Source organism: Seriola dumerili, unplaced genomic scaffold (genome assembly GCF_002260705.1).
Source record: "Seriola dumerili isolate Sdu_G_001 unplaced genomic scaffold, Sdu_1.0 BDQW01000432.1, whole genome shotgun sequence".
Taxonomy (NCBI): domain Eukaryota; kingdom Metazoa; phylum Chordata; class Actinopteri; order Carangiformes; family Carangidae; genus Seriola; species Seriola dumerili.
This window is the reverse complement of record NW_019174687.1, coordinates 4897271-4924634: the sequence shown is the minus strand read 5'-3', so window position 1 is coordinate 4924634 and position 27364 is coordinate 4897271. Positions and strand designations below refer to the sequence as shown.

Here is a 27364-nt window from a genome sequence, read left to right as displayed (position 1 = left end):
CACACACACACACACACACACACACACACACACACACACACACGCACACACATACACAGGCGTGCACACACACACACAAATTTGCTCTATCACAAATACACTGCTTTAGAGACTTGAGAGGACTACAGTTGGAACACATTCATCTGATCAGTGCACATACTAACAGCAAACACTAACAGCCGATGGGCAGGTTTTACTGAATTTGTCCAAATGGTGCAAGATGTCGCATTTTGTGTCAAAAAATGTAGAAGCATTTTGAATACGTAAGAGCTTCCTGTCTTAGACATGATGTTAGTAGTTGCCCCTTATTTCAGTGTTTTCTTTTTTATGTTTCTTTTGATTTTATGGAGCAAGAAGAGCATGAATTGCTATTGCTGCTGTTTGCTTTCAGTGAAAACCCAACCCTTCCTCCAAATGTTTTAAATTAAAAGCCTTCAAATCAGTTCAGGGGACATGAACCCTCGCTTGCTTCTTCATTTGAAAACATCTAAATAACTCTGTGGAAATCTAGACTATGTTCAGCTTATCAGGTACGCTGTCATGGTAAAAGTACAGGTCATTTTTTTTTGGATCAGCCTTAATTTGATCATTTGAAAACAAGGTTTTGTGTGAGAATTTACAGTGTACAGATAAATATAACATGTATCCTCCCATTGTGCATTTGCTGTTAGGATGGTTCAGATGGCAGTTTCCCTATAATGTCTGACTTTTTTTCTTTTTTTTTTTTTGCATAAAATGTCAGGTTGAATGAAGCCACACTGAGTCAGTGCAGTTCAAAAGGTTTTACATGTGTTGGTTGTCCTCTCTCTGACTGGCGCCTCTGAGTTGGCTGGTGTGAAACAGGAAGCAGTGTTTCTGTCTCTCGTCCCAGACTCCTCGCTGCTTCGTCATGAGCTCCTGTGTCGCCTTGTCTCAACCACAGCTGGGGTCAGCAATAATTCTGTGGAAGACAGAAAATCGAGATCAAGTTAAAGAAAAAAAAGAAAATAACAAATAATCAAAAGTTATTGACAGGAACCACACACCAGGGGTTTATCAGGGTTCCCCACATTAAATTTGAGACTTTTTTCATACAATATAACATGTAATGTAATAGATGCGCAGACACTTACTATATCATGTCAGGCTTATAATATGATGTTTATGTGATTAATACATGAAAAATGTAACATTATAATACATAAAGTACAACGACAACAATCTTTTACTTACAGAATTGGCGTCACCATCTTGTGTCAGCATGTCAATTCCTGCCAGCTGCTCCAAGATCAGGCTGTTGTCACTGACCTGTACCAGAAGAATAACAGGACACATGAACACGGCTGCTAATTAAAATGTATCATTACTCACGGATACTGAGGAAGAGTTCATTTTACTTATTGACACAAAACACACATGAACAAATTTACATTTATTTACATTTGTTGAAAAGGCCACGTGTGAAGGTTTTCTAAGTATCTTCCAGAAAAATGTAATTTTGTGTCTTTATTTGCGTTACTTTGAATCTCAAACACCACAGTTATACTGAGAAGCAAAAGTAAACACAATAAATATTAATTAAATAATGAAAATGTAGATTAATCATGGCCTTAAATAAGCTTATGTACTGGAATGAAACAGTAAATAGCAGGCAGTATGTAGGCTTATCTCTTACCTGCTCTGTATTCATGGTGCTCATCTGTCCTGACATCTGGTTCATGTTGCCACCATTGCTGGCCATGACTCCCATGTTCATGCTGTTGCCGTTGTACATTCCTCCGTTGGGTTGTGCTGCGTACTGGGACTGCGACTGTTGGGGGTACACACTGACACAAGGCGAGCTGAGTTAAAGCTGAGCTGATGAAATGTCAGCTGCTGAAAAGCATGTTCACACGAATGGTGAACTGTTCTTCTGTTTTTACCTGTTGCTGGTGGAGATGTTGGCAGGTTGGGGCCATCCGTTGAGGTCGGCGCTAGGCTGGTAGCTGGGGGGTCCCCCCTGGTTCGGGCCCTGGGGTTGGGGTTGTGGTTGGCCCTGACTCTGCTGCAGCATGGGGCTCTGACCCTGCCCCATCCTGGGGGACAACAGAGGGCTCTGAGGGGTTGCAGCCCCACATGGGAAGCCTGACACCGGATCCTGGTGTTGCTGCTGTTGGCTCATTCCTGGAGATTGAAGCAGATAAACGGGTTAAGGTGAATGGAGAGATATAATAACACACACTAACATCTAAAAAGTAACATGACCTGTAGCTGATAAATTATGCAACCTCTACTCTCCTCTGTCATCTTTAACAAGAGGACAAAGAAAGCCAAATCGGAATCATCTTGCCTCTAAACCAGAGGAAAAAACATTGAAAAAAAAATCTGCTAAATCTTTGCTTTAACAACCAGTTCTTGGTAAATGCAGACCTAAATGTGAAAAGACCAACCAAAACCAATCCAAAACAGCTAGCAAATGCATCTCTGTCAAAATCCAACTGGCAAACAACTGAACTCCTCGATGCCACAAACTATACTACTATACTACTGTACAAAATCCTCAGGATCCTATTCTGTCCTTACTTCAGAAACTTGCAACCTAAAAAAGAAAATTCCCTTTTTTTGGTCAAATGACATTAAGAGTGCATTCACAATGAATTTAAAACACTGACAGACGACACACAAAGTCAAAAAATATTAGAAAAGAGAAGGAAAGAGAAGATTTGTTTCACCAGTGCCACCACCAGAGCCATTTCCCCGCAGAATAACCATATTAGTCTCCTGATTGGCTCATGACAAATGTAGACAAAGTGTTAATCTCACTGTAAAAACACTGATGATTTGTACTCAAAAACAAATCTGACGCAAGTAAACATTTTTTTCATGCGCAACTCTAACCGCAGCCAATCAACTTAAAAAAAGACTTGATTTCCACAGTCTGAAAAAAGATGATTATGTTTGATCACCGCCACCACCACCACAACAACAACAAACAAACAATAACAACAACAACAAACAACAACAAACAAACAAACAAACAAACAAACAACAACAACAACAAACAAACAATAACAACAACAACAACAACAAACAACAACAAACAACAACAACAACAAACAAACAAACAAACAAACAAACAACAACAACAACAACAACAACAACAAACAAACAAACAACAACAACAACAACAAAAGCTAACAGAGACCACTGAGACGCAGCTGCTACGCTCTGATCATGTACCTGAACTGCTGAACTGGAAGGCACTGTGCTGTGATGGCGGACTCATTACCCCGCTGTAATGCCCGCCTACATTTCCCATCATGCCCTGGCTAGTCAGATGATGACTGGGGGAGAGAGGGGAGGAGCCGGGATGAGGATGAGGAGGTGGAGGAGGAGAGGGCAGGCCCGTACCGTAGCTGGAGGCCGGGTAGGGGAACTGCTGCGGGTTGCCCTGCGGGAGACGCGGGTTGGTGCCACCGATGGGCATCGGCGTGGGAGCGGCGCCCCCGCTGGGCATGTTCGGCGGCATGTTGATGCCCTGAGTCCGCATCATCATGGCACGCTGGTGGTGCAGATGTTGTTGTTGTTGCTGCTGCTGCTGCTGCTGTTGGCGTTGGCGTAGGTGGTTGCTGAGGTACTCGCGCTGACGCTGGGCCAGCATCTGGGCGTTGAGGGTTCCCTGCAGGAGGAAACACAGAGAGGAGACACTCAAGAGGCTGTAAACTAAACTCTAAAAGGGATGTGAACTCAACCGACCACAAATTACCATCAGGTCTGCAAAATTTTGGGTTGGTGCATTTCTTCAGTCTGAGTTGAGCTGTCTTGAGCTGTCTCAGCTGCTGAACCTACTTTATTACTCTAATTTTATTTTCTATTTAAACAATTTGTAAGGAAATTGTGAGTTTAAAAAACTTTTCACTCTTTTTTTTTTACTTAGTGAGTGGTTGCAAGGAACCAATGTGTCAAGATACTCATTCACAGAGTATTGATATTCCTACCTTATAAACATGCAACACACAGTATGCCTAAGTGTTGGCATGGACCAGCAACAGTCAGTGATCTACCAATCAAACACACATCATTTTGATTCCTAATCTTCTCAACCCTGGACTAGAGAGAGAGAGTGAGAGAGATACATACATACACATATTCAGATACATAGACTGACCTGGTTTGGTACATTAGACCTTAGAGGTAGATTCATATTGGACACTCCACTCATCTGGTTCACCATTGGCTGACGGTTCTAAATGGGGGATGGATGGAGTTCGTTATTATATACAGTATATTGACAGCAACAACCTCTCAGGCATGAGAAATACAGTTAGTTTCAAAGTATCAACTTGGCATGTCACGTCAGTTCATGAATGTTAAAAATATCTACAGTTTTTCTTATGAAATCATACAAAGCCAAGTCGTGTATATGTCACTCCTGAAGCACTAAGACTGTCATGGTTTGGGTCTCGTTCAGACTCCTCTGGGTCTATCAATGCCCCACATGTTTGCAGTAATGCCAAATGCAACCATAGCATGAAAGATATTTTGCATCACAAAACTACTTTACATTTAAATTTAAAATTTTTTGACTTTTGAGAAATTTTGTTGTTGCTCAGATTTTCAAATAAAGCCCTGCATGCCAAACTCTTGCAGGTCAAGCTTTATTTCAGTGTAACTGGCTCATATGAATGACCCATTGATGGATGACAAGAATTTAAATTTAAATGTTCCTGCAGACACTGGCACCAACCTAAATGTAAAGATGGAGGTGAAAAAGTTGTGTCTCACTGCTACATCATCAGAGCTACTAATTGATACCCACAGTGTGTTTTCCCTGTCCACCAGGTGGCAGCCTAGACTTTATTGTACAAATGGTGCTGTTCAAATTAAAGTCAGCAATGGTGATTTATTATTTTTCACAATTTCAGGATAAACGCCTTTAATGTGAAACATTTAGTATTTACTCAAGATTTTGAGACTCAAAATGTGAAGACAGGAACAAACTAAAATAAATAAATAAATAAAAAAGTACTACAAAATGAACTGTGTGCATTAACAACGTAGAGGTACAGAGCACACAGTCAGAAACAGGAACATTATGGGGAAATGGGCTCTTCAAAGAAACACACTGTGTTAACTGCCAGTTACATAAGGTGCAAGCAATCATCTTTATGCGTGAGTGTATGATTTTGTGTGTGTGTGTGTGTGTGTGTGTGTGTGTGTGTGTGTGTGTGTGTGTGTGTGTGTGCACTGTATGTTCACATCATGTGTGTGTTCATTGTTAAGCGTCTCAACAGCAGGGAACTGCTGATGAAGGCAGAAAGCTGCAACATGTTTGTTCCTTTCTGGCTGATGCTGCTCAGTTTAAACTCACTGAACCCTGTTGGCATCGCTGTCTGCTCTGTTGCATCACATGTAATAAGAAAAAATCACATTTTTTTGAGTGTAGTCTGCAAAAAGAGACTGCTGTGTTTTGTTTGCACAGTATCAGATTTCATCAGAAAGTCACAACTGGATGTGATTGTCCCATCTAACACAACATTCCTGGTTTGAGGTCGACAAACATCACAAAACTGCAGGAGGAGTGATATAACGGACGGTATCTGGTGTCACCTACCAGCTGGGCCTGGAGTCTGTGCTGCAGCTGGAGTCTCAGGTTGTTGGGCTGAGGTTGCACTACCGGATTAGGCCCCCCTGGCCTCATTCCGGCCGGTCTGGGCCCCGTGGCCCCAGGCATCCTCATCATTGGGGGGTAACCAGCATGTGGCATCCTTTGCGGCCCCATGTGGCCACCCATAGAGGGGCCGTGGAATCCGCCATCAGGAGGAATGCCGCCATAACCTGGCTGGCCACCATAGTGTTGACTGTATTGGGGAGGCTTCATTCTGGCTGCTGGGTCTGAGGAGCTGAGGTACTGGTCTTGGTCTGACATAGGACCCTGCAGGGTGGGAAGATGGGATATGAGTAAGAAAATAAATAAAAAAATAAAAAATTAGCTTAGTGATGTTAATCTGCATCAATATTTCCCCCTGTTCTGTGCTAGTTGTTTTCAGGGTCGGTCTGAAGGTCTTCACCTGTCCAGCCAGCGTGGGGATTCCCAGCATCTTGTCGATCTCCTCCAGACCCTCATAGTCCTTTAGCACCGAGCACAGCTGGTTCAGCAGGGCTCCTTCGTCCGGCTGGCCCTCGGGCCCCGTGCTGCAACACCCCATCCCGTCCTCCTGGGGGATGCCATACGGTGGCCTGGAAGATACCCTGGGTGTTATTGTCACTACAGACTCATGGGTCTGAACGAAGCCCACATGCTCATGATAATTTTTTTTGGCTTCTCTACTTCTTTTATACTTTGGGATAGAATGAATGCCATACCTGCTTTGGTTTCCATAGTGATCCATCATCATTCGGTCTGGCCATGGTGCAGTCTGATTGGGTGGAGCATGTTGCTGAGTGTAGGTGGGGTTTGCCACCTCTGAGGGAAAGAAAAACATGTTTTGATGAGAGCTGATCTTTCTTTCTTTCTTTCTTTCTTTCTTTCTTTCTTTCTTTCTTTCTTTCGTTCTTTCTCACTCACCGTTGCCCATCATCTGCATGTTGACCATAGTTCTGGATCCAGGTGGGCCTCTTGTAGGCAGCCCACTGTTCATGTTGGGGACCATGCGACCAGGTCCGATCCCCTGGCCCATCATTGGTCCTGCAGTACCCCCCATGGGTCCCTGGGGACCCCAGCCCTGCTGCATGGAGCCCCGCATTGACCCGTTGCTCATCATGCCTGATTTGGAGAGAATAATTAGTCCGATGTTGAGTTGATTACAGTCATTTCAAAAAACACAAGATACTATATCTTTTCCTGCCTCACCTGCGTTGGCCATTGCAGCTTGGTTGGCCATGGCTGCATGACCTCCCATCATGCCTTGCTGTTGTTGTTGCTGCATTAAAGAGTAGGGGCCGTGGTTCCTGTGTTGAGGGGGGAAAGGCCTGGTGGTGTTGGGGTTGGGGCCCATACTGCCGTCCATAGACATGCTCCTGACTGGAGGAGCACCTCGGCTTGGTTGGGCCGGCCTGGCACCGTTAAAGGCTGCTGGGAGGAAGACACGTTTTTCTTTTTACTAGACATTATGCACAGTATTGTGCATATGCTGAGAGAAATGTGTGACGGAGGTGTCCTTATTTTCTCAAAGAGATTCTAAAGATTTTGTGCAATTCAAAGCATTTAAGACCCAGAAATGATCAAATTGATTCGGACACTAACATCCTGTTGCAGACGTACTTGCAGGGCCGACTGGAGGGAAGGCTCGGTGCTGGTTGGGGGGGCTGCTGCTGCTGCCACTGTCGGTCATCTGCAGGATGTCGCTGATGATGGTCTGTTTGTCCGCGGAGGAACCAGGCGGCACAGAGGAAGAGGAGGACGAAGAGGAGGATGGTCCTCTGGCCGGTGGCTGGCCCCCGAACGGCTGTTGCTGGCCGCCGCTCTGCAGGTCCTCCAGCAGGTCCTCCAGCTCACTGGTCTGAAAACAGCAAAAAACTCTTACACATATACTTCAATATATGAAGTCTCAATGACATTTAAAAGGCTTGTCTGCGAAAATGTGCATGTTTCAGTATCCACGAATACACATTTTACAGAATTTTCAACTCGGTCATGATTCTTAATTCAAAGTTAAGGCAGTACAGTCACGATCATATAAAACCTTCTATTTTACTGCTGGTGACAGGACATCCTTTGTCTTAGTAAAAAGTGAAAGTAAAATGTAGGGTCTCAGGTGATGAAGCTATTCTTGCCAACAAAGAAAAAAGGAAGTTTACTGTGGATTAAGAGTGAAACAAAAACAAAACTACACCAAAATATGAAAAGAAACCTTTTCATAATGAACATGTAAACATGTATAATCACTTTTGATGACAACTTTGACAGAAACTGAGAACCCCCCTCAGTGTAGTTTAACCCACCCCACACACACACACACACACACACAGAAACACACACCCCTGACAGGGACGGTTTCCTGCGGCAGTTTGACTGATGAATAGAGAAGAACCTAAAAATAAACTGCCGGCACTAATGAGGTCATGTGTGATGTACAATAAGACAGAGTCACAGCTCTGTTTAGCCAGGGTATACACACAAACACGCACGCACACGCACGCACACGCACACACACACACACACACACACACACAGAGTGACCACAATATTGCCACACATCAAGGGCATTGTTTGTGAGGGACATGTCCCCCAGAAACCTAGTAGCATAGTTGAAGGACGTATGCTACCATTACCTAACATTAGCAACATAAGGTTAATTATTTTGGTTGTTAATGCAGCACATGGAACATCAGCTGACCGCAGCACTGCAGTCAGTCACTACATGTCAGTCCAACATATGGTAGTTCTCTGCCTTTGCTTTGTTTAACTTTAGTTGTGCACCATGTCAGCTACGTCTTGCTTATACTGACTCAAGCTGGGTACGGTAAGTGCATCCTCAACATCATTATGATATGCAGGTCTGATAGAGTATCAGTCTGCTAACAGGTAGCAAGCTAAATGCTAATAAAATGTTGGATTTGCTTTAAAAACTACTGCAGACTGTAGTGGGTATAAATGTTCAGAGATTGTTGGAGTTTCCCACAGCTCTGAATCCAATGCTCTGTGCACCAGTAAACATTGATACACACTTGCAGCAGAAACATATTTACATACAACTACACTCTAAGAAATGTTGCAAACATTTGTCACATGTTTGCTTTCTCAAACACAAAGCAAATGCTAACACAAATACACTGTAATAAAAATGTATGAGCACACAGTCTTACACAAACACAAACACTGTAACCCGGACACTCAACGCACACCGTCACATGATCTCCTGAACTTTCTCATAACGACCGCTGCACATTTTACACAGCAAAAGCAGACACGCTCACTGACTCTGATCCTCATGATTTTTTATTTATTATTTTATTATTTATTTCTTTCATTTAATTCACATCATTTCTGTACTCTGTATTGTAGTTGTTCACAAAAGGTGCTGTGAACACAGACGCATGCAAGCATACTTGCACTCTACACTGTTCTTTACTTCATCTCTCTGTTCTTCCTCATTGTTCTGGTAAGCTGGAACATCATCAGAACAGTTCAAACATCCATTAAAAAAAAGCACCTTCCTGGCGTCATCAACTCCGGCTCAAAAAATCCTCATCTTAGAAACCAGAACGATGAGCCTCTGAGTGAACCCCCCCCCCCCCCCCCCCCCCCCGGCAGCAGCCCTCCTCCACTGCTCCGGAGGCACAACTGTCGGAAGTTTGCCTTTGTGCTTGAGGCCGTCCAACTTCTGATCCTTCCTGCAGCTAACTCCAACTGCGTCAGCGCACCTGCACTTTCAATAAGCAAAGCAACACACTTAACCGGCTAAACTTTGCTGTGTTTTTAACTTCACACCACCTGTGAGAAAGGAAGCGCCTGGAAGCCGAGGTGCAGGTGAGGTGGGACAAGCAAGCAGAAACCACCATAGATTACTGTGATAACTCTTTTTGTACAGGTTAATCTCTGGCTACCATCAGCTGAGACCAAGTCTGCAGGGTAGTGGCATGCACATCACTGTTAAACCAGCGGGCAGGTAAAATCATTTCTAAACAATATCAACAAATTCATTTCCACATATAGTAGACAGAAGTTCGCCAAAACTGAGCGGGGTTTAACCTGTGTTTATCCCCTCAGGAAGTGTTTGCTGACATACATATATAACTCACTGGGTTACTCAACCACTTTTTCTAACTCCCACACATGCTTAAGCTTTTAAACAGCAGTCCTGTTCATGCTTTTCCAGAGCATCTTGCGTTTCAGGGAGTGTACCATTTCCTGACAACCTGCCATCAGCTGCCTAAAGAGGAACTCAGCACACATCTGACAGAACCAATCAGCAAGAGCCGGCTCAGCAGCTACCGGGCTTCTCACTCGAAGGTGTTTACAGGAGCTGTTAAACACGTCCATATGTCGGTTTGTTAAGTGGAGCGATTATTTTTATTTACTCAAAAGAAAAAATCACCACAATGTGTTTTTTAGTAAGTACAATTTTAATGCAACTTCGATGAGGCTTTCTGGTGCGACTTTGCAGCCATGCTAGTGCCATGGCCACAGACAACTATCACAGCAGAGCGCTACTGAATGATCCCCAGGAGATCAATCAAAATGGCTTTGGTGATCAAATGACTTTTCATGGCGCACCATGACCAGGTCAAATTTTCAACCTCACCCATGGCAGAAGAGCCCTAAGACCACAGACAGAATTCCCACAGGACTGCACTGTGCTCTTCAGTAGATAAATGCTAATAAAGCGTACTAAAATACTAAAGTGTTAGAAAGCTAAATGTAAGCACACTTTAAACATAAATATAGACATTAGTTAAGGATAGGGTGTGCATAGGGTTGGATTTGGATTTCAACGCACTTTTGGAAACTTCCAAAGCTAAGAAATCTTCTATCAAACAGATTATATCAGGTCTTACTAATTAATGTTAATTCCATTACTTGGCCAACATAAAAAAAAAAACTTTTGACTTTTGAATTTTCAGGTTGTATCTACTAGTTGTGAACATTAATTAGGTGACCACTAAAAACGGCTGTGTATAAATGTAGTTGCAAATGTTGATTCTATAAGAGACAGGACCTCAACCCTGACATTGTTTTGGTGTCTGATAATGCAACCAAATCCAAAACTGTCCCTCTATCTCACCGCAGGTGCTTGGAAACTTAACTGCGCACCATGTTGACTAACAACATACTGCATGAAGTGGGTAGGCAGTCAGAGGTCACTGGTTGAAGTTTTGAAAGCTTTATTTTGAGGAAGTAAATTTCTGTTTTTTTTAGTGAAGAGGTGGAGAAAGTGTAAAGAGGGAGTTGTCCTGTTACCTCTGGTTGGAGATGCATCTTAAACCCTGCGGTGTCTGTACCGTGATATTCGTCACTGTAACAACATTTCTGTGCAATTGACAGAACCTGTCATGCATTATGGGGGAATATGAGCATACTGACCCTGACTGATCATTCATTTGCTTAAAGTATCTTTGATGAATTACCAACTTGAATAGGACTTCAACAGATTTTCAGTTTTTTCAACTTATTAATTCTTTTGTGTATAAAAATAACAGAAAAAGACATTTCTTCCCATTTTCACAGCCTAAGGTAGCATCTTCAGATTTTTTATTTCATCTGACCCACAGCCCAAAACTCAAAGATATTCAGTTTACAATGAAATAAAACAGAGAAAAGCAGCTAATCCTCACATTTGAGATAATGGACCCAGAAAATCAGCAATTGGAATTTTTGCTTTATAAATTACTTCAATGATTCATTGAAATTAGTTTTTTTAATAATAAAAATAATAATAATAATTTTCTTCACTAGCCATGAATATTACTGTAAACAACACTGACCTGGTCCGGCATGTTGAACCCCACTTCCTGTTTCTCTGTCTTAATGTTGGACAGCTTTGGTCCATCGGCAGGTTCCATCTTAATGGCTTTATCCAGGATGCCGTTATCGTCCCTATCCAACAGATAGCGTAGCAATGCGTTGTCCTTCTTTTTGGGACTCCCCGGCTCCTGTTTTGCGCAGAGTTCACCCAGGGCGGCCATGTTGTCCCCTGTAGCTGATTCAGGACCGATGGGGTCTTTTCCGGTAGCCTCAGCCGTTAGCTTGGCAAGCTCCACAGGTGAGGTGCTGTTCTGCAGCAACCTGTGGAGGATTTTGTGTTTCTCCTTTAACGAGGTGGAGTAGTTGTTATGCCCAGCCCCACCTACACCCCCAATCCTGCCCAGCTGGTCCTTACAGTTTTGGTCGTCCCCGAGGGGCCCCGTTGGCGAGCCAGGATCAGAGGGTTCTAACTTGGTGGTGAGGAGCTGGAGAAGCTTAGTGTGCCCTTTGGTGTTAAGAAGGCGGTTTGGGTTGTCACCAAGCTCGCCTAGGCCTCCATTACCTCCAAAGCCATCTGGGTCACCGTCTTTCCCTTCCCCCTGCTCACCCTCCTGGTTTTGGGACAACAGGTCTTGCTGCTCACCAAAAGTTCCAAACAAATCCACCTCTAAGCTAGGATGGTTCTTGGCTCGTTGGCTTCCAGCGCTGCTGCTGTGAAGAGGGCTCTGAAGGCCATCTGGCTTCCTGTCAGGTGACTCTGGATGCTGCCCCTCGGTGAGTCCCTGGGTGACCCTGTGGCCCTGGCTCAGGGCTTGCAGTGCACTGAGGGAGTTGAACCCTTGGACGTTTCCTGTGCTGCTGCACACAGATGCTGGCGAGTGGAGGCCGGCTACAGGAGAGAACGACCCAGGAGGATGCTGGGGGAGGTGAGGGCTACTGCAGCTGCTGCTGCTCGCTGCCATGCTGGGGCTCTGGTGATGAGGAGACAACATGGCACCCTGGACCCCTGAGGTGACACTGGGGCTTCCCTGGGCTGAAGGGCTGCCCAGCTTGAGTGCGTGGTTGTTTCCCTGAGGCGTGGGTGCCCGACCCGACGCAGCCCCAAAACCGCGTCCAGGGGTGCTGGAGGCCGACATGGAGTGGTGGGTGTTGCTGGTGACACTGGCGTCAGGGGAAGGGGAGGGACCGCTCACACTGGTCGGGGTCATCGGCTTCATCATGCCCTGCCCACCTGGCGCATCCGCATTCATGCCACCCATGTTCTCCCTGGAAGAGGAAGAAACAAGACACACGTTTGCCATCAGATATTTCACATTTAACAAGTAAAAGTGTTTCTAAAAAGGGCTTAAAGAAATTTCTTGTGGCACAGAACACCAGCCCCTCGACAAATAGGACATGTTTTGCTTCATAATATCTGACTATATGATCATTAATGAAGAAGCTTGGGTACTTGTCATTGCTGTTATTATCGTTATTAGTAGTTTTACTGGTGTTTGCATTTGATGTTATTTGTTGTTGTTCCCTTTTTTGTGTTCGATTTTAATTCACATTGTTTTGCATGATGATGTAATGTTTACTTGAGTGGAGAGTAGCTGCTACCTTGGCAGTAGCTAATGGGGATCCAAATAAATGAATGAATAAAAGAGAAATAGAGAAATAAATAAAAAGATTCAGACAATTTTGAGTGTGGTGTTGTTAGTAAACAACACAGGTAATTACTCTTCCCTGAGAAAATAAGGCTTGACAAAACAATACACAATATATGAAAGACAAAACCTACAAGTTGAACCAATAGTTTTTGGTTAAGGGGGGAGTCTTGAACAATATTTTTTATTTATGCTGTTTTGTATTTTTCTTACACATTCTCTATGTAAAATGTATTTTCACAAAGTATCGTTAAGGTACTAAAGGTTTATTAAATCTTTCCCTTTGTCATTTTGCCATTCACCTGTTGCAGACCAGGTAGGGTGGAAACACTACTTATTCATTCTACAAAAGTTAATATATAATCCAATGTGCACATACTCTTTTCCTAATAACCCCTATTTAATCAAGGCCACTTGACAACAAATTAGCATCTCTAATCAAACTGAAACCATCAGTTGTTCATTTACATATAGTAGATAGGAATGTTTTTATCTGACTTTTTGGTATCATGACGTTCTAGTTCCTCACAATTACTGCTTAGTTGGTTACAAGGCGGAACGTATTAAACACCAAACAGCTAATAGCAGGAAAGTCTTTCACAACTGTTGCACCAGTCAGATTCTCTTTATACCATGGCTTATTTGCTTTTGCAATGCTGTGTTAGGTTTTAGCCACTTTTAGAACATAATTCTTGACTTAGAAAAAAAACTTCAAAAAGACCAACGACAAACAACTGACAGCTAAAAAATCTAGGAAGTGAGAAATGGAAACCTTGAGTAGTTTGTTTGTTTGTGATTTTTGGTGTAATAATTCGTATAAAACTGTATTTATATCCACCTGTTAAAAAAAAAAAGGTGACAGCAGTTACTAAAAGTGATATTCTCGCTGGTGAATTTCAGCAAATGTCTACTGAAAGTGGTGAATAGCAATGCGGAGTCAGTTAAAAAAAAAGCACACGATGGAGAGGTTAAGTAACAGCCTTTCTTTTCAGCGTCAATTAGTCATGTCATAAAGTAAAATAGAGAGCAGCTCTGAAGCAGTGTACACAACTGAGAAAACAAAGTTGTAACGGGTCCTAAAGCTGTAACAGAGAGAGAGAGAGAGAGAGAGCTTTCAACATGGATCGGCCTCGGCCCCACAGTAAACACACAAAGCTCTCATTGTGCTGAATACTGGAGCGATAAATTTGAATGTGAAACTTGTGGAAGTAAAAAGGCCAAGTTCTCGCCATTGATCCCTGAATGCTCTGGGTAACAGTCCTGGCATTGTTTTCTGACCGCTGTCCAATTCCTGACTCTGAACGGTCATACCAACGGCTGGACGCTGGTTGAGTCGCAGTCGCTCCCAGTGGTGGGAGGAAGGGATGGAGGCTCTGTAGACTGAACTGGCTGGTAGCGCTTGTGTCAGTTTTGGTCTATACATATGGCTGCAGTCGTGAATAACAGGCCCTTTGTTCAGGGCAGTGACCCCCGGCCCCCACCCCCAGGTCCAAACGAAGGGGAAACCACAAACACTGAGAGAGAACATGTGATAGACACACAGATCTGAAGGAGAAAGAAGAGAGATGTGCTATAAATAATATCTATATCTATGTGTTGAAATGATAGTTTTTCTATGATGTGCAAAATTTGGGCTGAAATTGGGAATGTGACGAGAGCTCAAGGAACTTAAACATGCGCTCTTTTACAGCGATTTGAACTCAACCATATGGTAAATTTTACTGTAACGTAAAGTAGAGACATATAAAAGTAAAGTAAAAGAGGTTTGAAACCCACAAGGGTAAAAAAAATTGAGAACCTTGATAAAACCTTTCATATATAGACGCTTGGATGATGCACAAAAGATTTCTTCTTCTTCTTTGTTGGACTGAATTAATCTATAACTCACCATCACTCACTTTCCAACGCAATACAAGTTTTTTTTTTTTTTTTTTTAATCAAGATGGATACATCACAGCAGAGACAGAACGGCTGGTTACCTCTGCAGGATGTGCAGGGACATGTAGAGCTGTGGTTCATTGGTGGCAGGCGATCGGACCAGCTTGCTCTTGGTGTGAGCGGAGACGATGGTTCCGTCCGCCAGGGAGAACCTGTACATGGGGCTGAGCGCGTGGCCGCTCCTCAACACTGGAACGGCAGAAACAGACAAATAGTCACGATTTCTATGAGAAATATCTATAAATCTTTTTTTTTTTTTTTCACAGCACAATTGAAGATAATTGAGCAAGACAGGATGCTGTGAACACAAAGAAGGAAGTTGAACAAAAGAGTGTTGAAATTATTTTGCTGATAATAAAAACAGGATATTAAGTGGATTATTCTTTTCCAACCACTGATACCTTAAAGACATTCTTGAGTACTGAAAAACGCCACAATAAATCTGCTTTGTAGCAAACAGCACAGGTCAACTCGGTTAAAAAAAAGAAAAAGAAAAAAAAAAAAGATTCAGGGAACTTGACAAAGCTACAATCAACATGTTTTGCCTCCACTGGGTTTAGATAATCACCGTCTTGTTGGTGCTTTTTGGCAAAGGACATCTCTCCGTCATTCTGCAGGTGGAACCTCTGAATGCAGCGTCGAACCAGGTCCTCCCAGCCCGGCTTCATGGATGCCCGCAGCAGACTGGTGTCCAGTGATGTGATCTTACCTGGACAGGCAGAGCAGATATGTTTTAGATGTTGTGGAGCAGAGCTCTAGCCCTTACGTCAGCAAGCATCCACCGCGCTGCTTCGCCTCGCACACACTGGTTAGGTTTTCCAAAAACAACATACTTATCGTACAGGATGTGGACAACACCATTATATATTGGCAAGCTACCGCATTAACCTACATTGATCACACAACATTAATAGATAGTATAATATACCCTGAAGGTCCTGCCGTGTGGTGAAGCTCTCGTACGTGGGCATCACCGGTCTGTCTTTGACGGGGACTCTTCTTGCCACGCAGATGAGACAAGACTGGAAATCTGAAAAATTTGCAAAAATAGCTCAAATATATGTATGTGATTTCAACTATGAGTGTGTTTTTTCCCCCCCTACCACTCTCTGTGCATTTGTGAGTAACTGCAAGCTCACGTTCCCTCTCTTGGGCGGTCTTGTTCTATCTCCCCACCTGTTACAGCTTCAGTGCTTCCCTCATTAAAAACAAAAGGCAACAGGTTTGCTCCATTTCCCAACCTGTCTGTCTGTACCTGTGTAATGTACATGTCTCAAAGAAAACATTAGAAACACCTCTAAATATAATATAGACCAGTCAAACACCATCACTAACTATGACCTCAATGCTAAAACATGTTTAATTAACACAACAGCAGCGTCAACATCGATTTCAAGGCTGAGAGTGGAAGCCTCTATCTAAAAGTCACCCTAAACCTCAGTCTCAACCTGCAGCCCTCAGTCTGTCCAGCAGACATCCTCCTCCTTGTCAGGGGAGAGATTGGCACAATATCTGGTTGTCAGACGTCTAAAATTAGAGTGCCAGAAAGATTCTTTTCCCTGGTGTGTATGTGCGTGTGATAGGACAAGATGGGAAGATGACAAAGTGCCACACACTAATTAGTCTCTCCCGATGGATGGGAGGAAAAGTGGAGAGGAGTGGTGATGAAAGGAGGACAGGACACGAGAGAGTAGACGATGGGGGATGGAGAGAGTGATGGGAGAGTGACAGAAAGTCAAGGAAGAGATGGAGGTAAGGAGAGAGAAGAAAATAACAGTAAGAAAAACACATGTAGGTGTGGAAGGGCAAAACTAAAATAGAGAGACGTAACAAATAGAAACAGAGAGACAAAATCACATTGAAACATTAAAACAAGGAGGGAGGAAGGGAAGCAACAAAAAAAAGACAGGTGGAGAGGGAAAATGTAAAAGAAGAATAAAAAGACGAAAAATAGAGAGAGAGAAAAATAAAAAAGATAAGAGACTGAAATAAAAGAAAAAGATTGAATAAAACAGCAGAGGGAAAAGACACAAAGTGTCTCCAAAAAGTTAAGTTAAAGACAATACCTTCCCCCTCCTCTTTGATGGACTTGGGTTCGGACACAGCGAAACACTGCATGGTCTCGTACTTCTGATGCGACGTGTCCTGCTGGTCAGAGGTCGGCCGAGCTTCACCGTCGACGTGAGGGTTGACCAACATACGACAGTTGAAGGTGTGGCTGTTCCTGTTGGATGAGTCGCCGCTCCGATGATTGACTGGAAGATAAAGACACACACCAGTCCAAAGACAGGACATTAGAAGTAGCCATCATGTTTAATATTAAGTTTCGGTATCCTATCTGGCACGAACAGCTGCTAACAGCTGATTACTCAAAGCAATCTGGTGTTTCAATAAGACGAGACACAACTGGTTCATGTCTATGCAGTTTTTAACCTTGAACTTCTGGGAAGCTACGTCACATTCTAAACATGGGTTCTCACCAATTTTCCATTTTTTTCTGATATCGCACACTAATATAATAAAAGTGACACAGGTCCAGAGAAAGTCTTGTCAAAAACATTGGGATAATAACATATTGGAAACTGAAAATCCATATGCATTTAGTCAGTTTGCTGTATATTTGAAAGGTTCAGCTTCCAGAAACAGCGCCTCTTTTTGGGCTCTCCATATATCATTTTTATTAGTTTGTAATATCGGCCCATTGTGTTTCTTTGAGTCTGAAAGCTTGTAAAGACAGAGGTTGTTGGAGAGCAAGAATAAGATAATGTCACCATTGTGTGCTTCGCTAAATAAACCTACTGGCCCTGACAGCTAGCTAACACCTTGTTCGTGTAAAGTGATGTGACTTATCCCACGCTTAAACTTAAAATTAAACTTGAGGGCAGTTCGAATTAGAGAAACGATCATTTCACAGCAGTGTTTCACTTTTTAAATTCAGTTTCCAAATGTGGCTTTGATAGAATAAACTCATGTCCATAGTTTACATTTGGAAATGTGTCAAAGCTCAAAAGGTCCACAGAAAAATACTTTACATTGTCACTTGAGGAGTCAGCAAATTTGACCTGACCACACTGTAGCTCGCTAACTACCACAACAGCGGGTAATGCTGTTGACAAGCAACTACTGGCTACCACCTGCTACAAGACATGAGTTTATTAGATGTGTGAAGCCAGAACGACCAAAAGCAGGAAAAAAAACAAATAAGGACTGCTGCAGAAGATGACCACCTCCAATATGGTGGCGAGAAATCTGAAATCCACATTCCAGTTAACTTTTCTGTAGTTCTTACCCAGGCTCTTAGGTAGGAGGTTCTTGATGAACTTGGCATGATCGCCAACATGCAGCACGCTGTAGACGTTGGTGTTCATCAGCTCCTCCTGCTGGTAGCGCAGGTACTGGCTGACGTTCTCCGAAACAAACACGATGTTGCCCTCCATGTTGACCACGAAGAAGAAGCCGTCCAGAGCCTGAGGGGTGAGGAGAAAGTGGGAGGGCGGGAGGCGAAAGAGGAGATCGTTTGAGGGACGGGAGAGGTGGAGAGCCGAAAGGTGGAAAGGAAATGTCAAAATCAAAGAGGAGGAGTTTGGAAAGAGGAAAAAGGAAGAAGAGAGAGCGAGAGGTAAGAGCAAAGACGAGGTAGAGGGAGATTAGAGGAAATGCGTAAGGCCAACAGTAGGAGAGGAAAAGGGAGAGAAGAGGGTGAGAGGGAGAAATGGGAGAGACTGGATGTTAATTAAAGTTCATCTGAGCTTTCTACCCAACGCTTGAGGTACAGAAAGAACAAGAAACAAAACGTTTGCCCCTTTCAAAACAAATCTGGCTATTTTAATTCGGGAAGTTTTGCAGTTTTTGTGTGTGTGTGTGTGTGTTTTTCCATTCTTTCACTCCTGTCAACTCAGCATTTTCCACCTATATGTACAGACTGTGATTTGTCCTTTAGCCTGCCACATGTCCACACAAGCCTCCTACTGTAAGTCTGCCTGCTTATCACCCCAGCTGGTGGAGAATAGAACAGAATAGAATAGATGAGAAATGGACTGAATTAAAAGGGTCTTGGCTACAATGATGTTTATCTTTTAGACTCCAAGCAGACACCTCAGCCAATATTACGGCTGACGAAAGCTATATTTATCCTGTGTGTGTGTGTGTGTGTGTGTGTGTGTGTGTGTGTGGTCAGGCTCCTCCCCTCCTATTCTAATCTGGCTTTTCAGTAAGGTATTTATACCTCATTGGGTCCCATGTTATACGTCACCACACACCCGTGCGCACACACTCACACACACACACACACACACACACACACACACACACACACACACTAGTGTAGGCTTCATGACGCCACTGCCGTTAGCCAGGGGAACTCTTATCTCTCTGCGTCACCGTAGAGTGCAACACCATTTAAAGTCAGAAGGACGCTCTAATTGTGTTTCAAACGACAACCTGCATGAAGCACTTGCAGCCTGACTGATGACAGATTTACTTTTTTCAGGGTTTGTATTTTTTGCCACAGTTGCACTGCTGTGATGGCAGCGTGAAGAGCTCCACAATCCCTTTTTTTCATAGAAAATCATGCGTCGTGCTGTTTCACTTTGACACATGCAGTTATTTAATTAAAGGTCCCATATAGTATAAAGGTAGATGTCCATGTGTTGTTTGATTATAAAGCAGGTCTAGGTTCTATATTAATACTGTGAAAGTATCAGAGTGCTCAGTCCACAGAGGCCCGCCTGGACCCACCATCCAAGCAGGATGCAGGATTTGGTTTCTCTGAGTGTTTACCTGAAATCTGCTATATTTATATTTGCTCAATTAGAAAACAGTCAGCCAGTCAGAGGAGAGGCTCAGAGCCTCCTCTCTTCTGATTGGCTCAATGACCTGTTGTTGTTAGAGCTCCAGAGAGAAGCCTGAGAGAGGAGATGTAAAACTACATTGAGATGGTTTTTTGGTTCTTAAAACTACAAATATATCTTCTTATGCATCAACATTTCAAATAAAGCACAGGAGAAGATGAAAATATGGAGCTTTAAAACAAACAATTAAAGAGGAGGCTGCTGACCACAGCTTGGTTGAACCCACCTCTAGCATCATGGGCCCGAGAGCATCTTTATCAATGACGCCCTGACCTGTGGAGGAGACGTCGGCCTTCTGCACCTCCTCAGCATCAGCCACTGGAGCTTTGTCTGTAAAAGACAAGAAAAAAACACGGGAGTGAAAAATGCCACTAAAATCACTCCTGGCTGCATTTTAAATAAATGCAGTACAACCCACATCTTAGGCGAAACAGAAACCTTCACAATGTGTTTTAAGGAATTTAGTGACTCATTGATGATCTCTGATGTCTCTGATGTGGCCATGTCAAAGGTTTATGCTGAGCATCAAAAAAGGCTCAAATGAAATAAATGACTGTATGTTTCTCCATCAAAGTATGTTTGTCTTCCTGGAACATGCAGCTTGTGTTGTAGCTCGGCCTCTTAGCAAGTATTTTCTTTTCCTGGAAAACACTGACACACCCACTCAACCACTTTCATGCACATGAGGACCTTTCACTGATTGTATTCATCGGCAAGTCCGTCACTCACCCAAACTTTAGCATTATGCTACTGTAAACTGTAAACTGTAAACTCCACTCTGCCTAGGATGTCGTAGAAAGCAGGTATCACCGAGCTAATGTGCGCTACATTACACACATTTATAGGCATATTAGAGGCCGGTCTCTACTCTCCTCCCTGGCTGTACCACTGCGCTGTTAAGCCTCCCATGGCCCCATTAGGCCACATAGCTCACATTCCTGTTGTGGGACCAGAGCTGTACAGAGTCATCAGCCCTTAAACCCTGTCACTGTGGAGCCTGGAGTGGCTGTCATGTAGGTTGAAGGGTATTAAAGTCGCAGTACATGTTTTGTTTTGTTTTTTTAATTAATAAATTTGCCTCAAAAGGATTTTTGAGTGACTTTTTAACAAGTTGAGGACAGAGATGAAAGTCACAGCAAAAACAAAACCAGAGGAAAGCAAGAAGAAATGTAGAAACTGGACTTAATGTGCAGAAACTGTACTGCACTGTACAATGTGGCGCTGTCGTTGGCAATCTAACTTGCGTATGAATAGCTTATTAGCAGCTTAGTATTGCATATGCTCCAGTCTGCAGTTTTTACAAATGCACAGCTCATTAACTCTAAAAACCTTATGCTTCCGGCTAAGAACAAAAAGCTGATACCTTGACCAGCGGTTCAGCCTGAACAAACTGGGCTGAAAAAAAAACAAACAAAAAAAAAAAACCAAAGATCTGTTCAGCTACTGATATCGAGTGGATGGGATCTGTTTTCTAAATATCCTAAATAAATGTGTAAGCTGCAACAACTTCAAAACAGTCAGTTCAGCAGGGACCTGAAGCGAACGGGTTAGAGCTGGGGTTCACCCTGCTGGATTAATCAGTTATAAAAAATGATCAGTCAACGGATAATGAATTGGCAACACTTTAGTTAATTCATTCATTATTTACAGTGAGTTATTACGCAAGCGAAGAAATGACAAATAATCCCCTGTTCCAGCTTTTCAAATGCACAGATTTGCTGCTTGTCTTGGTTTTATTTCACTGTAAATTGAATATTTTTGCATCTTGGACCATTTGTCCAAACAAGCAAGTATTTTAGCCAGTAATACAATGGATTAACGAATTAATAGCAAAAATAATTGTCAGATTAATCAAGAATGAAAGTAATCCTTAGTCATCCCTTTACACCGGAGATTAGTTGCCTGTGTATGACGGGAATAATATACTCCTACAATTGTTTTGATTTCACTTGTGGTTACAGTTTTGTGCTGTTACGCATTCACACCGTTATTAACTACTATTGCAAAGGTTTTACTTTCCAGCAAACAGTCTGAGCACAGAGGAGACTGTGAGCAGACAGAAATCGCACTGTAAGCACATAAACACACCAACACACTCGTCTCCTATTCTATAACCTGACCCTGAAGTTTCTGTGGGACGAACATACAAACACACACACCCTGCCACCTGAAGTCCTTTGACCACCACATACACACAAGCACAATGCTATTTGCTTTTACGTACGTGTGTGCGCGCACATGTGTGTGTGTGTTTGTTCTTTTATACTAGGTGACCTTTTTGTAGCACAAAATGAGGCTACTGATGTTATTTTTGTGTAGACTTTGTTTAAATTAATAAATATTGTGTCAGATCCACCTCACCAGTTCAATACTGTGGCTGCTGGACAACAGTGTGTGTCTGAAAGTTGAAGAGACAGCTGTGTGACTTGTGCTTTATCTATCTGTGTGTGTGTGTGTGTGTGTGTGTGTGTGTGTGTGTGTGTGTGTGTGTGTGTGTGTGTGTGTGTGTGTGTGTGTGTGTGTGTGTGCGTATGCTTGCTTATTCAGCTGTTGTTTTCAGACACAAACAGTGCCACAACATGTGGACACCGACTGGCTGACAAAAGGAGGAGAGGGAGGATGGTGAGAGAGGGAAGAAAAAGGAGAGAGAGAGGAGAGAGGGGAAAGGAAAGGAAAGGAAAGGAAAGGAAAGGAAAGGAAAGGAAGAATGAAAGATGAACAGGAATGGGAAATAGGAAGGAAGAAAGGGACACAGGAGGGGTGAAGAAAGAAAAAGACAAGAAGAAGAAGAGGACAGAGAGGAAAAGGGAGGAAAGGTGAAAGGAAAGGAAGGTGAAGGGAAGGAGAGAATAGGGAAGACTGGCAGGAGGTAGGAAACTCAGATCTGCCTGCTTTCCTCTGCACACTCACATCATGTTGGTCAGTGTTACATAACAGCTCTGTCTCAGTCTGCCTCTTCACCATCATCATCACACATCTTCATTACAGAGTCTGTGTTAACACTCACACACATTTCTCTTTACATTTCATTTAGTTTTTTTCATTTTGTGTGTGTGTCTGTGATCAAACACTCCATTAGGTGTTTAATGAATGTTAAAAAAGAGGCTCTGCTGGTGCTATCACAGTCACATTTTGTCTTTTCTAGTCAGTTGGTGGCGTTTTTAATTTTTTTTTTTGTTTTGGTTCACGCCGCAAATTTAGGTTGTGTTCACACATACACACACATATAAACGGGGTTTGGAAAATGTATAACCTGTGAGGAGCCCGAAACAAAGTTATTCCCCTATCGTCTCATTTGTTGCTGAGTGGATGTGATGACAGTGCTTAGCTTGATACAGACATGAGATTATCTAAGAGTCCTCTCGTCCACAGCAACCACACTCTCCTCCAGCACTTTTTCCATGCTTGTGGTTGTGAGAATCATGAATAAAGCCTCTCTTTCATCACAAAGTAGTTGTCTCAGAGAGAAAAAAAGTTCCATGTTAATAGCTTCTTTCTTTCTTTCGAAGCTTCTCAGCTCATGCCAGCTCTGCTAATGTAGACGACTCCTACATAACTGCTTTTAAAACACATCCTCATTTTGTGCCTGCAGCATCTTTCCATATGTTTTCATGCAGAATATGACACTGGCAAGTTAGAGAGAAAAACTACAAAGGACACACAGATTAAAAAACAAATACAATTAAAGTCCCTCTTACTTTATCAAGAAAGGTCTCAATAGGACAAACAAATAGAAACTAAATGAGAAGAAGATTCAGAGTTTAAAGGTCCATATAGTCTAAACGTAGATGTCCATGTGTGGTTTGATTATAAAGCAGGTCTAGGTTCTATATTAACACTGTGAAAGTATCAAAGCCTCAGTCCACAGAGAAATGCACACAGCCTGTATTCAGAAACTGAGCCTTGAAACTATCCGTCAGGACTTAAAATGTTTAAAATATTGGACCTTTAAATTAGCTGCTCCACACACATGTTGTAGTTGGAAATATATAACTTTGGAATACACACCTTTTTGTGTTTATTGATATATTTGTCTGTCAATCCCTAATATCCAATATCTCAGACAACACTGGCACTAACTGATAATAATAATTTGTGAAAAAAATCTCATCAAGAGAGACCAAAAAGATGATGCCAGTAACATCCAAACTGCTGCAAACCATTTAGTGCATGAATTAAGTTTCTAGTTTAAAGACAGATATAAAGGATTAAAAGAAAAAAAAAAAAGTCAGTTAGACCATTCCTGTTCAATAAGAGCATTCATCAAGACACCTGGGGATTTTCACTGTTTTGAGTCATAGCACATCATCCTTTATCTAGCTGCATGATTGATGCAGTGGTTACAGTATACGGCTCAAAAACTGTGAGTCACAGGACAATGAGAAGGTGAAGAAGAAAAAGTATGCATGTTAATGTTGCCCGGGCCGGCCAAGCTCAAACAACAATCCAAGCTAAAACAGTCAATTCAACAACATTCAATCATAATTATATTGGGTGTAAACAAGAGTAGATACTCACCCTGCTCCTTGATCTGTCTGATCTGCTTCACCGTCTCTTTGAGGATGGCACATTTGTCTGGTTTGACGTTGAGGTCGTCCATGTCGTTGATGTTGGCGAAGATCAGCTCTGCCAGCTCCTCGATGTATTTGTTCTCCTGCTCCCGGTTCCTCCTCTCAGTGCTCCTCTTCGGGCTGGACGTAGAATGAAAAAGAAGATGAGTATCTAAATAGTTCACTGTCAAGTATCCAAATTTCAAATCTAGTGTTTAAATGAAGACTTTTAATTTCCTTTTATATGGTACAAGCTGAAGATTTGCTGTTTTACGCTTGTTTTTGCTTGAGTTGGATGTGCTAGCATTAGGTTAGTGTTTGGCATTAGGACAACTGAACATCAAAAATACTCCCATAACATTGCTGAAAATCATGTTTCCTTGCACAAGTGTGTGCAGTTATTATTTTGTCTTTTGGGAAACACTGAGACATCCTCACTCTCAAAGCAAGTTGACCTCCTCACAACCTCGCTGCAATCTGAGCTACAACATTCATCTGTCCTCATTATAACCTCAGTATCTCGTCACTACAACCTTCATACATCCTCCCAGATCAGAAAGCACAACTCGTTGACGCTTATATAAACCACTGTCTGTAAAAATGCTGCGGCAGCATTTTTTTCCATCAACCTGCAAGAGCCTCGACCCACAAACCACACTAACCTCTCTCTCTGTCTGTCCTCTCTTTATCTCCTTGAATAAAACGTCATCCTTTTTAACCTTTTTACAAAAAAAGACCCACAAACAAACTTTTTATGAAAGAAGATTATTACAAATTACTGATTAGATATTTGACTTATTTGACATGTTTTTGGAGCTTAGAAGAAGGATCAGAATAAGACACATAATTAATGACTGATTGAACAGTGCAGTGTTATGAAGCTCCTGTTTCTGAAGATATTATGAGCTACGGAAGCATCATTATTGTACTGAAGTATTGTGGTTGTTGGGAGGAGGCATGTTTTGATACTAAAGTGAGGATTTATTGGTGTTACAGTAAGGATGTACTGGGACTGTGGACAGTGGATGAAGGTCTTCACCTGGGCCCCAGGAGGTCTGAATGACAGTCCTTCCTCTTCAGAGAGTCTCCCCCTTTAGGGGGTTCCGGGGTGTCCCCCCTCCCACTACTCATCTTCAGCAAATATCAGTACCTGGAGGCAGAGACAGATGGAGGGGAAAGAGAACATTGTTGGTCAAAAATACTGTTTTAAAAATGTATGGAAGATCATAATGATATACACTATGATTTATGCTTTCAGCAATTATTAAACATAAAATACACAGTGATATTTTGCCATGTTGAAACAGCAACTTTAAAAGGTCCCACATTGTATAAAGGTAGATGTCCATGTGTTGTGTGATTCTAGATCAGGTCTAGGTTCTATATTAATACTGTGAAAGTATCAAAGCCTCAGTCCACAGAGAAATGCACACAGCCTGTATTCAGAAACTGAGCCTTAAAACCAGCCGTCAGGACTTCTGCAACTTTGTGATGTCACAACAAAGCAGTTCTTTGGATATATTTGAAATCATACGCATAAAGTACAATTTGCCAAATTGCTTATTATTAAACTCAAAATGTTGTTTTTTGATTTTCAAGATAATAAAATCTGTGCCATTGTGAGGATGATTTTAATCTAGATGCACTGATTTCATGTGGAAGTCAAAGACCTCACCCCTGACAGTGAAAAGTGTTCTTCTCTGTACTCCATGAGCTCCGTAACATTCTTAACCACACTATTACAAACAGACAAGAATTCATGTGCTGAAGATGTACACAACCTGTTTGAATGATGCATAATCAAACAAGGAGTGTGCTCGTGACTCATGAAAACAATGTACCATTGTAATGTGCCTGCAGGCAATATGTGGGAGGCCCAGTGGGAATACAGTAGGTGTAAATAATTACTTTTGTTAGAAATAGCTAATTCATGTAGGCATTCGCACTGTGCTTACATGAACGTTTCTGGCATTTAAGTTGACATCTTCAACAGGAGTCATACTGTTGAGGAGCCACACTGTCTTGATAATCTTTCTGTGAACATGAAGCTACTGTGTGTGCGCGAGAATAAAAAAGAAGGAAAGTCAAGGTAGATGGAAAGAGATTAAAAGTAAACACCCATTGGCAGGAGAAGTTACACCATATGGTCACCTCATGCTGCTAGACCTTCTACCAAACACTGATGACAAAACTCATCTTGTTGGCCCAACACCAGGCAGCTCTGCTGTTTGTCCTCGTTGGGTTTTAAGGAGTTGAAACAGATTTACAGGTCTCATTCATCGAAGTTCAAAACGGTGTTCATACACAGGACTTTCACTCTGTTGTTTGCTTTTATTTTGTAATTTTTTAATTTTACCCTTCTCTGTCTTTAAGATGATTTTTATGGCATGTTTGACCAGTGATGTTGCAGATATGGGGTAAAGAGGCTTTTATTTGTCTCTGGATTCAAGAATCGTAAATGATGTGTGTATATATATATATATATATATACACTGTATATGTATATACCTGTATGTGTGTGTGTGTGCGTGCTAGTGTGTATGTGTGTATCTATGTTTCTGAATGTTTTTATTTGCTTTTATTTTACACTTTATGTAAAGTGTCCTTCGGTGTCCTGAAAGGTGTTTATAAATAAAATGTTTTATAATAATTATTATTAAATTTGCATTAAGTGCTTCAACAAAAACACAGCTGCAAAGCCAAAGATGTGAGTAGTTTGACAAGATTGAAATTGAAAATAGCAGTTAGTTGCAGTGGAATTAAGTCGGCAGTGATGATGTAAAGCCAGATGAATACCTGTAAGTTTTTAAGCATAAATTTAAAGTTATTTCGGGTTTAGGCCCTCTAGCACTTTGACATTTTGTCTATAGGCATAAACTTTTTCAGATGATTTTCTTAAACTGGTTATCAAATAGATGTTTAAGGAAACTGACAGATTATCTTCTAACCTGATTACAAATTGATGTAGAATCTGGTCTTTTTAAATGTGACAAATCTTACACACAATCACACACA

General features: G+C 42.2%; 1 protein-coding gene across 2 annotated transcripts; it reads right to left on the bottom strand.

Moving 5' to 3' along the window:
• Positions 1-758: 758 nt before the first annotated feature.
• LOC111233890 (nuclear receptor coactivator 2-like) lies at positions 759-25459 on the bottom strand. Of its 2 annotated transcripts, XM_022761803.1 has the most exons (21): positions 25389-25459; positions 24318-24490; positions 20026-20129; positions 18239-18416; positions 17016-17204; positions 15878-15979; positions 15518-15658; positions 14991-15138; positions 11386-12631; positions 7223-7460; positions 6812-7030; positions 6527-6724; positions 6325-6424; positions 6030-6198; positions 5573-5893; positions 4127-4204; positions 3199-3637; positions 1902-2142; positions 1655-1805; positions 1213-1287; positions 759-940 (listed from the first exon to the last, which is right to left on the bottom strand). In XM_022761803.1, exons 2-21 carry the CDS (start codon positions 24397-24399, stop codon positions 929-931), a joined length of 4431 nt encoding a protein of 1476 aa, XP_022617524.1. In that variant the 5' UTR covers positions 24400-24490; positions 25389-25459; the 3' UTR covers positions 759-928. The 2 variants fall into 2 exon arrangements, with proteins under 2 accessions (XP_022617524.1, XP_022617523.1); XM_022761802.1 differs by lacking the exon at positions 25389-25459 and having other exon boundaries at positions 3370-3637; positions 24318-24476.
• Positions 25460-27364: the final 1905 nt, after the last annotated feature.